This window comes from Phaseolus vulgaris, chromosome 7, assembly GCF_051622355.1.
Source record: "Phaseolus vulgaris cultivar YP4 chromosome 7, ASM5162235v1, whole genome shotgun sequence".
Lineage (NCBI taxonomy): Eukaryota > Viridiplantae > Streptophyta > Magnoliopsida > Fabales > Fabaceae > Phaseolus > Phaseolus vulgaris.
This window is the reverse complement of record NC_143504.1, coordinates 5418778-5436530: the sequence shown is the minus strand read 5'-3', so window position 1 is coordinate 5436530 and position 17753 is coordinate 5418778. Positions and strand designations below refer to the sequence as shown.

General features: G+C 34.9%; 1 protein-coding gene across 1 annotated transcript; it reads right to left on the bottom strand.

Moving 5' to 3' along the window:
• Positions 1-2213: 2213 nt before the first annotated feature.
• Positions 2214-4204, bottom strand: LOC137827796 (phaseolin, beta-type). Its single transcript, XM_068634117.2, has 6 exons — positions 3815-4204; positions 3552-3742; positions 3383-3463; positions 3028-3258; positions 2641-2899; positions 2214-2537 (listed from the first exon to the last, which is right to left on the bottom strand). Exons 1-6 carry the CDS (start codon positions 4125-4127, stop codon positions 2347-2349), a joined length of 1266 nt encoding a protein of 421 aa, XP_068490218.1. The 5' UTR covers positions 4128-4204; the 3' UTR covers positions 2214-2346.
• Between the last annotated feature and the right edge of the window lie 13549 nt (positions 4205-17753).

The window sequence follows — 17753 nt, the reverse complement described above, 5'->3', positions numbered from 1 at the left end:
AGGTTGGACAAATTTTTGTGTGAAGGTTGCCTATAATATTCTCTTGGGGGAGGAGTCTATAGTGGTTGGGGACCCATTTGTGGAGTTCTGGAAGTTAAAGATTTTACCATCGTCACAAGTTACGGCTTGGAGGATGTTATGTAATGTGATAGCTACTAAGGACAATCTCTTTAGACGTGGCATACTTATGGTGTGTGCTCGATGTCCCTTATGTGGTGTGGAGGAAGAGACGGTAAGGCATCTATTTTTTGAGTGTAGGGTCTCTTGGAGAATTTGGGGAATGTGTCTCAAGTGGTTGGGGTATTCTTCGGTCCTACATGGTGATGCTCAATTGCACTTTAAGATGTTTAAGCCTATAGGTGTGAAACATGTTATTGGTAGGTGTTGGAGGGGGGGGTATTTTGGTAGGCATAGTAAGTGAAATTTGGAACCATAGGAATTAGGAACGGGCGCGTAGACCTAGTGGAGGTTTTCTCCTTGACACAAAGGAAAACTTGGTCTTGGATCACGACAATGGAAAGTGTGGTCAATTTTTCCTACTCAGACTGGTGTTTGGAACATCAATGTTAGATGAGGTATTTTAAAGATTAATATTTGGTGTTTCTTGTGTAGTCTTATCCAGGTTTCGAAGGTATTGTGTGTTTGTGCAGATTGTCTTGGTCACCTCTATTTGGCAGGGTCGGACTGAAGTTGCTGTTCTGGACTGCGGTAAAGGAAGTGTTTTTTATGTATGCTTATCGGTTTGGTGTTGGACTCTTTATGGTGTTTGAGCTGTAGCAAACAGATATGTGGCGTTTTTTGTTACTGTTGTGTCTAGATTGGGAAGCTGTTATGTGTTTTTTGCAGGTCTTCTCTGGGTTATGTACCCTCCTCGTAGGATCTGTTTGTTGATGTTAGCACTTGGTTATTTGGTACAATTCAGCCTGCTACAAAGATATGGCTTAGTTGTTGGATGTTGAGTCTTGTATTGGTTTGTCGAGTTTGACATTTGGTTATGGTACTCCAGCCTGATGGCAAAGACCTCATTAGGTGATTGGATGTATGTCCTTGTTTGAAAGTGTGACCTCTTTGGTGGGTTGATATAACTGTGCTTGCTGGGTTTCTATATCTTGTACTGGAATTTTATCTTCATCTGTAGTGCAATGTTGTTGGATCCTTAGTTGGTAGGGTGCTAGGAAACTTGTTTTTGGGGTTTTGTATAAGGGTTGAAACATCCCTGAAGTGTCTCATTTTATTTTATTTATTCTTTGCTGATAAAAAAATAAAATAAAAGAAGCTAAGCACACGGTCAACCATTGCTCTACTGCTAAAAGGGTTATGTGTAGTGTTTTACTGCATAAATTATGCAGCAAACAAGACAACTCAAATTAAAAAATTTCCTTTGCTTGTTTTTTTGTTGTCTCTGACTTGACTTTCTTGTGGAAGTTGGTTGTATAAGGATTGGGACACCATTGTCCTTCTTAATTTAATTTTATTCTTTGCTGATAAAAAAAAAAAAATTTCATATAGTGTTAAATAATAATTTGTTAAATAACCAAAAAGTCAAATATGTTTACTCTCGTTTAAATAATTGAGATTCGTTCCAGCAAGGCTAAACGATTGTATAGATTTATGACAATATTTACTTTTTTATAGATAAATGTTATATTATAATAAATTTATATACATATATTATATGTTATTTATTATTATTTTAAATCCTTCAATATTTTATCAAACCAACTCATAATTTTTTTTTTTATCTGTAAGAAGCAATAAAATTAAATAGACCCACTTTAAGGATGATCCAACCTTTATACAGAGTAAGAGAGTTCAAATAGTACCTTTTCATATACATATCAACTAAAATATTAGAAATATCATGGATCAAACCTTATAAAGACATTAAATAAGTGGATAAGTATAATATATAAATGGATACAAACTTCTCTCTTTATAATTGTTATGTCTCCTTAACATCCTAATATAATACATAAGTGGGTAATATATAATATATAAATGGAGACAAACTTCTTCCATTATAATTGTTATGTCTTCTTAACACTTATGTCTCGTTCACAATGCTAAAGTTAGAATTGTTTAGAAAGTCTTATAGTACACATTTGTTTTTGTACTATTTGAAGCATTCCATAAGCCGTCACGATTCAGATGATTTATAATAATAAGAGGAAATTTATCATAGAACAATAAGGTGCATAGATAGAGTGTTAATATATCATAACATCCTTTGTTTATTCATAGAAGAAGTGAGATGGAGCTCAGTTATTATACTGTTACATGGTCGGATACAATATTCCATGCTCTCCATGAGCTCTTACACCTACATGCATTTTAGTTCATACTTATTCAGTACACAAATGCACCCTTTCTTCCCTTTTGCTGTTCCTGTTGGTGATGGTGTGCATCCACAAAGTACGATCCACTCTGTTTGTTGATCAGCTTCATAACTTCGTCACCAGACCCAGAGAACGTAAGCCCCAACACGTCTTTACCGTCCAGAGCTCTACCGATGCTGCTTATGACATTGTCCGTCTTACCTTCATATTTACAATCACAATCACGCATTACCAATTATAAATAAAAAATTCCATCAACAACCCTATATTCAAATTCATGGTCATATATAATAAATATATATACCTGCAAGGAGGTTCCTATTGTTGTTATTAGCATTGATACCGAAACCAGTGAAATTCACGTTGGAGGTAGCCTTGATGGCAACTGGATATGCTGCTGGGATTACAAATACATCGTCTTTAGAAAGCTCAGCTCTGTAGCTCTCATATTCCAAGGTTTCCTTATTTCCTTTTGGGCCAACAAGTTCAACATGTGCTTCTCCTTCATTAACCACTAGTATAACAATGGCCTTAGAATAGTAGTGTGGCACAAAAAGAGCTCCCTAAATTTGTTAACAAAAAAAACCATTATTTAATTATAGTCTCAATACTAAGATTTTCTAACCAAGACGACAGTGAATAATAGAACTCAATTGCTGAGTTTGTCTATATGGTTTTTCTTTGTATTTACCTCTTCCATCTCTATAGAACTGATTAACACATTCAAGGAGTTATCGGTCCTCTCAGTCAGGTTTCCAAATTCGTTTCCAATTGTGTTATCTTGTTTGGAAAGGGATTTCCTTGAACTAGATTTTGCATGTTTGCTCAGTTCCTTAATCTGTTCAGAATCAATGTTCACAATCACTCCCTCTTGCTGTCCCTCCTCTTCAAACAGAACCCTGTTGATCTCCTCGAATTTGCTCTATAAAAATCATGCAAACATATATAATGATATCATTCAACAAATTCAACAAGTGTGACATTTAGACAAAGTACTAGCTAAATGGCAACGCAAATATGTAGTTAGATGCTGTTTTCTTTCTTACATTGAAGGAGGCCTCTAGAATATGCTTGCTGAACTCTTGCAAGTAGGATTGTTGGGCTTCTGTGCTAGATAGGAAAAATTCCTACAGGACAAACATTTATCATCACATTTGGAGAGAAATTGCAAGTTAAAATAACAAAAAATTAGTTCGGTATTACAAAAGGCAGTACATGAATCTGAGGGTTGTTAACGGGCATGGCGAGTTGGATTATTCTGAGATCCTCTTTGGGATCAGGGTTAACCAAATAGAAAATGGTTCCTGCAGGGATTTTCTGGTGATCAGAGAATATCGGGTTATCGCTCGTAAGGAAGAAGTACTCTCTGCGATCATCAGGTTTCACCAAGACGAGTATGGCGCTCCCTGAAATTATAAAAAACTCATTACCATTATTTCTGCAAGAAGAAACAAGTGATACCAGTAGCAATTACTTACCACTACGGACAACTAGGAGTAACTCAGCATCAGCCTGCTGAGGAAGAAGGAGGGTTTCGGGTTTGGACCTGAACTCCACAAGACGGTAGTCTTCAAGATTCTGAAGTCGTTTGGATTGTTGGTCGAACCTCTGGAGGACACGAATGTGACCATATTGGTTTTTGAATAGAGTGTTCCAGGAGTTGTCAGAGTTGAAGTAGAAGGGGTTATCTTGGCTCTCTTCCTCCTCCCGGAGTGAAGTGGCAAATGAGGCAGAAAGTGATGCCAGGAAAAGAATTCCCAGCAACAGGAGTGGAACCCTTGCTCTCATCATAGTAGAGTAGTATTGAATATGAGTTGGGTTGGGGTATTATAGTAGTAGAGTAGTAGTACTCTGGATGGATGGATGATGAAAGAAGTGAGTGATATTAGAGGTATTTATAGGTATTATATAAGAGAGAAGGTGGTTGGAACATGCATGGAGATTTGGGCATGGGATGACACGCATATGCAGGTTGACGTGTGTTGAAGTGAAGAAATTGAGGTGGCGGAAGAGAATGAATATATACAGGTGGTTGTGGTGATGATGAAGAAAAAGGCAATGTGTTTGTGTGTGGGTTGAGATGGGTGAGCCATTTAAAGTGCATGTTAAGCACGTGTTGCTTTGCATGGCATTTAGACATACATGGACGCGGCGATCTTGATCAGCCAGTGACTAATTTGAGTTGGTTGTGTGATTGCGTTTTGTCTCTCTGTTTTGTCTTTTTTCTTTGTTCTTTGTCTTTTTCTTGCGCAAGCATCCATGCATGAACCAAAAGACCACAGAGTGCCATGGCAACCCACAGTAATTCTAGTTACGGACTTACATACCAAGAAAAGGTAAAAGCAATAAGAAATATATGAAAATTAGTCCACCATAAATCTTATAGTTTATGGTTTAGGGTAACACTCTAACACTCTACTACATTACTTATATTTACTTTAAACTATCTATAAAACAATTTAAACATAGTAGAATAATAAATCAATAGTCACAAATTCAACAATTAAACTTAAAATTAAAAAAGTAATATTTTAATTATATCTAATTAATTTTTTAGAAGTAATATTGAGTATTTGATATATGAAATCTTGAATATAGTAACTATTATTAAAATTACTTTAGAAGATGTGTCTCGCATGTAAAAGCAGATCTTCAGTTACTTCCGTAGTGTCAAATGGGAATTATAGAATTTTGCATAACATGACTTGCTTCAGAAATACCACAAATCATTGTTTGGTGAAATTTTCATTGTATAAAAAAAATACAATGATAATTGGATTTTTTTATTCAAAGAAAAAAATGGCTAGTTGTGTCACTGGGTGTTGCTTTAAGATCAGTCGAATAAAAAAATTATGGAGTTAAATTTTATTACTTTTGAAACAACTTATTATTATGAGATTTACGTGGTTGAAAAATATTTGATAAATATATTTTTAAAATATAAAATGGGAAATCCTTCTTAAGGTAAAGAATTTGTTTATATTGTATATTAAACATTTATATGAAGAAGAATAAGAATAAATCATTATGCTTTCTACCAACACTAAAATTAAGTAAATTATATATTTCAATATGAAAATGTTAGACTACATTAAAGATAGACGGGACTTTATAAAATTTTATGCGGTTATGAAAACGTTTAACAAATAATAAAGTTCATAACGATTTTCACATTTCTTATAAATAATATGTAGCAGAAATTTGATTAAATAATATATATAAATGTAAATGGGGTTGGGTATGTAAAAAATTTATAACAACATTAAAATCATGAAATAGAAACCAATTTTTTAGATACCAAAATAATTAGTTGCAATAATAACTAAATTAGATAACATTTTAAAAAAAATATTAGTTTCTAAATTAGTTTATATTATTATTAAATAGTTTCTAAATTGGTATCTAATTAGCAACCTATGTTTTTGCTACTAAATTTAGAAACTAAATAATTGGTAGTTAAAACCTTGGTTGCTAATTAGATACCAATTTAGAAACTATTTAATAATAATAGAAACTAATTTAGAAACCAAATTTTATTTTAGTTTTTAAAATGATCTCTAATTTAATTATTATTGTAACTAATTATTTTGGTTTCTAAAAATTGATTTCTATTTCATGATTTTCTTGTAGTGTCTTCTGATTAAAATTTATATTTTGGTTATCAAAACAACTTTTATTCTTGACTTCGTGACTAATATATATTTAGTCTCGTTTATTTTAAGAAATTTACTTGATTATAAATAGTAATATTAAATAAGACTTTCGTATAGAGAAATTTTTATTTTCATGCTTTATTGTTTTTATTTGTAATTTTTTAGATTTCATTCTCACTATTTATTCATGATTTCTAGATATGATTTTTAACTTATTAGTTTATGTTGTCCTATATCCTATATATCATGACATCAAATAAGGTAGTTAAATAAGGTTTTTATAACCCACTTTCTCCCCACCTCATGCCCCCACCCCATCCAACACAAACACTCACTTCCCATTTTCAGAAAATGTTTCCCTGGGTCTCTGCAGGAAGTGTAATGTAGGTCACCACATATTCCTATTAGGGTCAACACATATTGTCACTCTCTAAGTTGAGTGAATTTTTGTGCTCACTTCACTTTGTCCTACTCTCATGGCCTCTAAAGAACTCATTTAACTCACTTTCTCTCCACCTCATGCTCGTCCCTAACCAAGAGGAACACTCACTTGACAGAAAAAGTTTCTTTGGGTCTCTGCAGGAAGTGTAATGTGGGTCACCACATATTCCTACTAGGGCACCACATACTGTCACCCTCAAAGTTCAATGAATTTTTGTGATCACTTCACACTACTCTACACTCATTGCCTCTAAAGACCTCATTTAAACCACTTTCTCCCCACCTCATGCCCCACCCCAACCAACACGAACACTCACTTCCCATTTCTAGAAAAAAATTTCCCTAGGTTTGTGTAGGAAGTGTAATGTGAGTCACCACATATTCCTACTAGGGTCACCACATACTGTCAATCTCTAAGTTGAGTGAATTTTTGTGCTCACTTTACATTGTCCTACTCTCATGGGCTCTAAAGAACTCATTTAACCTACTTTCTCCCCACCCCATGCCCCTCCAACCAAGAGGAACACTCACTTGACATTTCCATGAAAAGTTTCCCTAGATCTGTGCAAGAAGTGTAACTAGGGTCACCACATACCGTCACTCTAAAAGTTGAGTGAATTTTGTGGTTAGTTCACACTGGCCTACTGTCATGGCCTATAAAGACCTCCTTTAACCCATTTTCTCCCTACCTCGTGCCCTCTAGAACCAACACAAACACTCACTTGACAGTTCCAGAAAAAGTTTCCTTGGGTCTGTGGAGGAAGTCTAATATGGGTCACCACATATTCTTACTAGGGTCACCACATACTGACACCCTCTAAGTTCAGTGAATTTTGTGCTTACTTAACACTGTCCTACACTCTTGGCCTCTAAAAACCTTATTTAACTCACTTTTTCCCTACATCATGCCCCACTCCAACCATAATAGCTTCGGAAAATGTCTTTTTTGGATAAAAAAATACTTAAAAAGCATACATAGTTACACAAACAAACTAAGTAAACGCAAATATATACTTTTACCAATATATTCCACACAAAAACAAGTCATGCTCCATAAAAAAAAAACAAATAGTAACTCAGACAACTATGACCACATCATATTTAAACACAGACTTTGGCTCATACAAGGGTCAACACATGGCAAATAACACGGCTCATCCAATACAAAACACAAACCATGAATGTTTCACTTAATAAAGAAATGAATATAAAATGTATTACCTTTGATCACCAATTCCTAAACCCACAGTGGAAGAGAAGATGGAGGAGAAACCTTGAGAAGAAGGTGAAAGAGGACGACACTTGCAGTACGACAAGAACATGAAGAAGAATGAAAGAGAATGCGCACAACACTTACAGCAACCCACCGGAGAATGAAGAAGAACAAAAACAAAACAAACAAAAATGAAGGGGAAGAGCACCACAAGAGGAATAGAAACGTGAAGAAGAAAAGTTTTTTTCTATTGACAAAGAATGAAGTAAATTAAAGGGAACACTTCAAGGATTGCCCGACCCTCATAAAAAAACCACCAAAAATCTAGCATAATGAGCATGTAACAATAAAATACAAGTCAGAAAAAAGTTGCATGTTTCTTAGTTGAAGTGGTGCCCCAATTTCTTAGCCCTAATTTTTTCATTTACGCTAAAACAAAATGCTAAATCTATTCAATGCGAGAATGGTGGAGCAAGTGGATTATGGTTGTTTATATATGGGGACTCTTGTTTATTAGTTCAAGCCAATGCGAACCAACCCAAAATCCAGTATTTTCTTCAGCTTCAATTGGACACACGTCTACCAGCAATTTATCCCGTAGCAAAATGTGCATGCAAGTTAATTACGAAGGTCTTCTGTTGTATAACTATAAATACCCGTAACATAACTCCGTATTCTCATCACCCAAAGCTAGTGAAAATTTTTAACGATTGCTACATATACTACTGATTGGGAACATGGTTTCCTTTGTTAATGTTGTTAGGAATTGTTTTCCTAGCATCAGTTTCTGAAGCCACTAGCGCAGAAATGCTAATCAAATACGGCTATTTTACATTTACAAATGCGGCTATAGAGTCGTATTTGATCAGCACGCAGTCGTAAATCAGAGAAATACAAATGCGGCTATAGAGCCGCATTTGTAAATGCGATTTACGAATGCGGTTATTTGAAATAGTCGCATTTGTATATTCTTCTGAATGAGCTGGGGTTTTAGGGGTTTTAGATTTACGAATGTGGTTTTGGTAAATAGCCGCATTCGTAAATCACATTTACAAATGCGGTTATTTACCAAAGCCGCATTTGTAAATCTTGCTTTTTGATTTACAAATGCGGCTTTGGTAAATAACCGCATTTGTAAATAGTGTTTTTTTTAAAGTTCAATTCGTATTGTCCCTAAACCATATAAATTAACCTGCATAATGATCAAACCCAGCCAGAAAAATACAGAAATATAGAGATAAATTGAGAGAATCAAAATGTACATTTACAATAGTAATCAAACATAATAAAACCTACACTATTGATTAACTATGGTAGAGTTATAAAAATTTATGAAATATGTGGACCAAGAATCTCTGACATATGAAATGCCTTCTGAATTCATTGGTGCTTCGTCCGTGAATAACTGCATTGCAAAATATAGTTGACTGATAAGTGTCTAATTTCAGTAATATTTCATATTAAAATATAGGCACTTATGAGGATTTATTGCTAATTTACATATAAAATAATCCCTAATTTATGAATTTATACCTTTTTACATTTTTTATGATCTTTATTTGAATAAGAGTATTTTATTCCCAAATTTGGTGTTAATTGCAGATTTCTGAGGAAGATTGGAGATTTGGATTAAAGATGAATGATTTGAGCCAAAAAGATAAAGATAGAAGGTCCCAGAATGAAAGAGAAAAAGAAAGAAAGAAAGATTGGGCCTTTTTATGTTTTATCATTTAGCCCATTAGCGCGACACAATAAACAACCTAACCCTAGAAAACTAGGATAAATAGAGAGCTAGAGGCTCAACCTCAGGGTGCCAGATTGAGAGGAAAACACCATAGAGTGAATTGTAACCCAATTGGGAGAATGGAAGGTGATAGAAGTATGCGTGGCTAATTCTACCCTTTGGGATTGGGAGTAATCTGCTCAAACTCTTATGTATTGAGGTGATATTTTATATATTAATATTCAGTTCTTGATTGATTATTGGTATTGTTGTTTTACTTTTAATTCTCCGTGACAAATTGAGAATCTTAAATCTGACCGGGAGGTATTTTTAGGGTTTGGACCTAAACAACAATACTTAACATATTTGAGTGCTAGGAATAGACTTGAAATGTTAATTGCTATTAAACGTCTGAGCTTCGTTCTAAGTTGTTCTTATAAGTATGCGAGGGATCGATAGTTAGGGAACATTCTTAAGGATTTTATATGCGAGGAATCGATATAAATGATTTTTATACGGGCATCAATTTCAATTAAAGAACTTAATATTAACATGCTAATCAAAATACATGAGAGTGAGAGGGATGAAACTTAATCCCAATTTTTCCAATTGAAGCAACTAATTCTTTGTTTGTTTTCTTATTAATCAGTGCCAACATAATCACTTCAAACTCTTTTTTATTGTTCTGTTGTTATATTTAGCGAATATTTTACTCGATAATTCACTGTTCTTTGTGGGATCGATATCCGTCCTTAGGGACAATTATTACTTCTGACAAACGCGGTGCACTTGCCGTAAAAAGTCATCATTGACATAAATTAGTTTTTAGATATATATATATATATATATATATATATATATGTTTAAGAATTATAAAAATGATTTAACATATCATGTTATTACCTCTTTCCAACCAGTTTTAACACCTAGTCTTATAATGGTAATCATCCATTGCATAATGTAATAGCCACACTCACAGCTTCCTGGTTGTTTATTACACTATAATTCAATAAAAAGTAATATGTTAGTATATTGATAAACAATGATAATAGAGAAAGAAAAAAATTACAAACCTTTATTCTTATGTAGTTCAAATTATTTGAACTGGATCAACCTTTTAGGATGTTATATCCACGCCATGAACTGGTTAATACAAAAAACCTCGTTAGTAGATGGTTAATTAGTAACATATACAAAGTTAAGTTTATAATGTACTTATGTATCAATGATATCCTTAAATTTTGTGGGAATCTTCTTGTGTAGGGAACAGAACCACACAGCAGTCTTATCAACCATTGATAAGACAAGTAACTGCCAATGATGCCTATATCATCCATGAAAAGAGTTCGTAAATATTTAAAACATGAAATAGTAATAATTGATGACATATAATTAAACTTACTCATTAATATAAGGGCATGAATAAATTTGTTTTCCCTCTTTTTCCAGGGTGTTAGTGATGTATGCTTGAGTCTCAGATGACTTTGGTCCAACGGGATTAGTATATGCAAGATCTAAGAATCCATACACATTTTCCTTCCCCTCAGTGATACAAACTCTATGCAAAAACCTACAAGTTTTTAGTTAAAGAATAATCAATAATAATTTAACATAAAGTAAATTGAATAATAGGTAAAGATACTTACATCATAAAAAATTGAATTATACTTATATTGAGCTCCTGATTCCCAGATATAAATTCTGATAAATCTGTGTTGTACATCATCAGTGGCAGTTCAGTGTTTATTTGAAAAAATGTATCATCCCACGGAACTGGAAAAGGTTCATTGCCAATCTGACTAGCAATGAGACCTAATGAAGTTATAGGATCGTCAACTAGAACCTCACGCTTCTTCTCCGGACTTGGTGGTCGAAAAGGTTTCTACAAGATAAAGAACATTTGTATTAAATTATATGTAATATATAAATATAAATAAAAAATAATATAATGAAATGAAATTATTACATGAGGTTCGGGCATAAATCGAATGAGGTCTCTGGGCCAGGCAACGAATGTCTGAAATGCATCGGCCATAGTGGTTACCTCATCTGAAGGTAGTGGAACACGAGCATCAGGAAATCGTACTTTTTCAACTGTTACCTTCGCCACATCAGGGGAGAGAGGAACGTTATGTAAGGTGGTGGCGTCTTGATAGACTTTTCCAAGGGCCACCACCCGAGGAAGTTTGTCGCCCACTACCAGTAGCTCACAATCCTTCGTCTGCCCATTGATATCATCCCCTGATGTTGGAGGAGCCGCACAACTCCCATTTGTGCTCTTGGGAGTGGGACTAACAAGGGGTTCAATCGGCTTAGCACAAAGTTGGTGCGATAGAAACTCTTGTCGCATTCGATCATTCTCCTTTTTCATCTCTAGCCACATCAAATTAGTCTCCTTTCTCATCTCCTCCATTAATTCTTCACGTATCTTAGTCTTCATTTGAGTTTCGTTCTCTTTGGAAGAGGAAGATGACTGTCGTTCTAAAACTCCAAAATATAGTTTAATTTCGACCCCTTGTCAAGTTGCACGAACACGACCACAGTGCTCAGGTCGTCCAATTGCTTCAACCAGGATATCGTGACGACCTTCAGCAACAAATTTACCGTCGGATTCTAAGGAATCCTGCAAGAGTACACAAAAATCATATTTTAAAGCATTAATATAATTAATGCTTTAAAATAAATGAAAATAACAAAAATAACTTACAATTTTTTCGATGATAACCCCGGATTGCTCAGAACTTGGTGCACCCGACTTTTTAATTTGGGCCCTCTTCCATTTTACATGGCGAAAAGGTGGTGATGGAGGAGAAGTGACCCCTGTTTCCACATTCTCAAACAACGTCCCCTGTTTAGATTGCTCCTTTTCCATCATCAGTGCTTGCTCAAGTTTTCGATACCCCGAATGAGACATAACGTGCGGGGTAACATTCTTCAAAGCTATCTCTTGAGCTTTCTTCCGACGATCCTGTCATAATTGAAATAAACAAACTGAAGTAAATAAGATAAACTTATTAATGTTATATAAACAAACAAAAAAAGTTAAGTTACTTCACTTACCATCCAAGCCTCATTTTGACGGCTTTCTTTAAAAAGACGTCATGTCTCTTCATCAATATGTTTGTACTTTAAACATGGATTTTCGTCTTTAAGGTCGCCAAAAACGTATCTCGAAGTCAGTCTTGACTTAAAGGTACGAAATTTGAGCCCAATATTGGATTTAATCTTTGATCGAAGCGGTTCCACATCAGGAATTTCAAAGTTTGCCTGCAAAATAACATCAGCAAATTAAAATTAATCAATGAATATTAAAAAACATTATGTCAAAATGTAAAGCTTACCAGAACATCCTCCCAGATCATGTTCTGGTCGACCTCTGACACCTCATCCCATGAATTAATCAGAATGGAGAGCCTCTCACGAGAAACAACTCCAAGATAGCTCATAAACTCATCTGCTTTAGGACCAAAAGCCACTCCAGTGTTGACGTCAATGTCAACACATGTCTTCTCACCAGCAGCACGTTTCAATGCGAGACGCTTCAATCTAGTAGGTCCTCTGCTGTCTCGTCCGGATCGAGGTCTGAGTGGGGTCTGATCGTCATCCATGTCTCTGTTAAAAAAATTAGGTAACAAACATTAGTTAATCTGCATCGAATTAAAATCTTATAAAAATAATACATAAAAATCTAAATCTAAAATGCTTATTTACAGGTTGCATGGGGGTTGAAAGTTCATATGTAAATTCCTTCACTGTGGTCTTTACGGGTTGCATGTACATCATCAAGTACATCGTCATCTTTATTAATTATCATTGGTGTGAATGAACGGGGGTCACCATTTTCAATATCATCTATGGCCTCCCCTTGTTTTTTGCCGTGTAAAACGACATACCAATGTTCTGACGTAGGATCTTTCACGTAGAAAACTTGAGATGCTTGTTGAACCATTATAAATGGCTCATCTCGATACCCTATCTTTCGAAAGTCCACTAGTGTGAATCCTGAATCATCAATTTTAACCCCACTTTTATTGTCAACCCATTTACACTTGAAAACTGGAATGGAAAACTTAGTGTAGTCAACCTCCCATATCTCTTCTATAAACCCATAGTATGCCATTGATCCAAGTACTGGATTTGTATCTTTCAAAGTCGAAAACTGCATTGATTCGGCTTCAAGAGTAACACCAGAATTTTGAACTGTACTCTTTTCATCCATGGACTTCATGTAAAATATACAATTATTTACTTCATACGTTGTACATGAGATGACATCAAACTTCAATCCAGCAGCCAACCAGGTCAAGGTCTCCGATGCCGTTGAATCCTTGAACACCTCGTCTTTAAACTAAGGCATGAAAGTTCTATTATGTTCCATCAAGACCCATTTCTCTGTTTGTCTTGGGTTATTTGCCTTCACAATGGTTTTATGAGCTTCTATGTAAGGTATAACTTCATCTGTGTTATTCAATATGTACAAATGTGCTTGCAAGACTTCTGATCGAGATTTGCTTACAATATTCACACCACGTAAACATTTACTTGTAGAACGCCTGTGGTGCCATGAATTAGCTAGAACACCTATTGGATTTGCTTTTTTCATGTACTCTGAACAAAATTCAATACTTTCTTCAGCTATGTACTTTTCAATCATTGAAGCCTCTGGACGATAATGATTTTTCACATAACCTTTCAAAATTTTCATATACCGCTCAACAGGATACATCCATCTTAAGTACACTGGTCCACACAATCTAACCTCTCTTACCAGATGCACCACTAGATGAACCATGATGTCAAAAAAAGACGGAGGAAAAAACATCTCCAATTCACACAAGATAACAACAATTTCATTTTGAAGTTCATCTAGTTTTGAGGGATCAATGACTTTACAACAGATGGAAGAGAAGAATGAGCACAAACGGGTTATGGTATGTCTAACATTTTTTGGTAAGATCCCACAGATAGCTACATGCAACAACTGTTGCATCAAGATGTGACAATCATGAGACTTCAACCCAATTAACTTCAAATCTTGCATTGACACTAGGCTCTTCACATTTGAGGAATGTCCTTGTGGCACTTTCACACCCTTAGACATTGACAAAAACTAATCTTTTCATCTTTTGACATTGTGTAACAGGCTGGGGGCAAATATGTACGCTTACCCATTTCTATGGGTGCCAACTCGCCGCGTATGTTCATCTCAATCAAATCTAAACGAGCATTTAGACCATCCTTCGTCTTCCCGTTAATGTTAAGAAGTGTACCAATTAAGCTATCACACGCATTCTTCTCAACATGCATTACATCTATACAATGTCTGACTTCTAACCTCGACCAGTACGGAAGATCAAAGAAGATTGATTTCTTCTTCCAAATATTTGTCACAGATGACTTTTTTTTTTACTTACCGAAGGTGTGGTCTATGTTATTTACCTTTTCGTAAACCTCAACACCGGTTAATGGAGTTGGTGGACCACTACCCTCTTGGTGTCCATTAAAGGCTTTTTTCAACCTCCGGTAAGGATGATGACTTCTAAGAAACCTCCGATGCCGAAGATATATTGTTTTCCTTCCATGTTTCAATTGTTGAGAAGCAATGTCTTCTTCGCATATTGGACATGCTTTATGACCCTTAACACTATAACCTGATAAGTTACCATATGCCGGAAAGTCATTGATGGTGCAAAATAACATGGCATGAAGCTTGAAAGTTTCATTAGCAAATTCGTCAAATACTTCAACATCGTGGTCCCACATTAACTTCAAATCTTCAATTAGAGGACTTAGATATACATCAATATCATTCCCTGGCAGTTTCGAACCAGATATCATCATAGACAACATCATGTATTTTCGCTTCATGCACAATCCAGGAGGTAAGTTGTAAATAACTAGTAAAACAGGCCATGAACTGTGATTTGTACTCATATTACCAAACGGATTCATTCCGTCTGTAGCTAAACCAAGTCAGATATTTCTTGATTCTTTACCAAACTCTGAAAACTCATCATCAAATTTCTTCCACTGAATAGAATCAGCTGGATGTCGGTACATGCCATCACATTTCCTCTCATCTACATGCCATCTAAGATTCTTAGCATCGTTTGGGTTTGCAAACAAACGCTTCATCCTTGGAATGATGGGAAGATACCACATAACCTTCATTGGGGGTCCATGCTTTTCTATATCTTCAATAGTATCATCATCTTTTTGTTTCAACTTATAACGTGATAACCCACACCTCGGACAACTTTTCAACAATTCAAAAAAATTTCTGGTATAATATACAATCATTAGGACATGCATGTATCTTTTTATACTCCATACCCATTGGACAAAGAATCTTTTTGGCCTCATAATTACGATTAGGTAGCGTATTTCCCTCTGGAAGCATATCCTTCAACAACTAAAGCAATTCCGTGAAGCTTTTATCAGTCCATCCATTTATTGCCTTCAAATTCATCAATCTTAACACCGCCGACAGCCGTGTGAAGTTAGTTGATCCAGGATACAATGGAGTCTCTGCATCGCTTGACATACTTTCATATCCATGCGCTTTTGCAAAAGACTCAACTCCTACATCACGAATCATGTCTTCCAATCGATCATCATCTACATCATCGTGTACTACTTCATCCATGGTGGACCCCACGTATTCTTCAGTTACGGAAACACGTTGTAAATTTAATAATTCACCATGCCATGTCCAAGTTGTATAAGATCGAAGAAAACCATCACATAGCAGGTGCTCCCTCATTATATTAACATCCAGTATCATTCCATTCAAACAATTAACGCACGGACACCTGATCTTTGCTCCATCATGACCACTATTAATCGCGTTACGTTGTGCAAATTGTATAAATTCTTCTTCTCCTCTCTCGTACTCCTCACTTATACGAACAGAATTCATCCAATTTCTATCCATATTATATATTCTGGAATAATTAGAATTTTTATATCAGTGTTCTATTTCACGTGTTTGCCGAGGGTTGAACACCCTCGGACTCAATACCAGAACGTATTATTGCTAAATATAAGTAACAACTAACTACTAAATAATATAAATTTTAATATAAATTACATAATACATAAAAAAAACATACAAATTCAAATTATAAATTATAATAATATAAATTTTGAAAAATACAAATTATAATACATAAAAACATACAAATTCGAAATATAATAAATACTAAATAATATAAAATTTAAAATACACAATAAATTATAATACATAAAACAAAATCCAAAAAATGCAAAAAAAAAATGTAAAAACCAACCTTGTGGTACGTTGTTGGTGAAGAGTGGAAGGGGAGAAAGAGGAAACACGGCAGCGGCGGCGAGTGCGGCGGTGGAAGCAGCGAGCCAATGGAACAATATACACCTTCAAAATGCAGAGCGAAACCCATTAAAAACGAAAGCACAATGGAAAGCAAAAGCCATTAATGGAGTTCAATGCAGTTGTGAGGGGCAATGGAAACCAATTACGTACCTTCGAAAATGCAAACTTCACAAACGAGAGAAAACGAAGAAGAGATGAGCGCAAACGGAGAATGAACGAAACTATTAAGCGCGTAAAATTTTTAGGGTAAAAACAATTTACAAATGCGACTAAACGTAAAAACCGCATTTGTAAATCAAGCTTTTTGATTTACAAATGCGGCTATTTTAATAACCGCATTTGTAAATCAAGCGCTTCGATTTACAAATGCGGCTATTACTTTTAGTCGCATTTGTAAATCAAAAAGCTTGATTTACAAATGTGGTTATTCAAATAGCCGCATTTGTAAATCAAATTAATTTAAAAAATGTCACCGCAGTTTTTACGAATGCGTTTAAGCGCTGAGCCGCATTAAATAAGAAAATAAGGAGCACTCTTTTCTTATTTTTGTACAGCTTTAACGGAGAAGCCGAGTCTGAATCACGGTTTCTGAATTGTTACTGCAAGTATGTGATTGAAGAAGGGTGCGGTTGCATTTGTCTCTATTTTATGAAAAATCAACTTAATAGTACATGTTTTACCATTTTCTTTTGTCAAATAAACTTTGAAAAATTTACTCTTAACATTATTCTTAAGAATTACATATATTCCATAAATTTTTTATATAACAAAATATCATATTATAATAAATATAATAATTTTTTTAAAATGTTAAATGAATGTAAATGTATGTAAGAATTATGTGTCCCCACTCCACGTTTCAATGGCATTCGTTTGCAATTTACCAAGTTTTGATGACAGTAGTCTGTTCTTATCACTTGTGTATACCGGATCTCTCCTCCGTTGTCACCGTCACTTCCTTTTCTTTATCCACCAGCCGTTCAAGATCACCGAATCCATGTAGATCCAAAAGGACTGCACTCAAATGCCATGCACA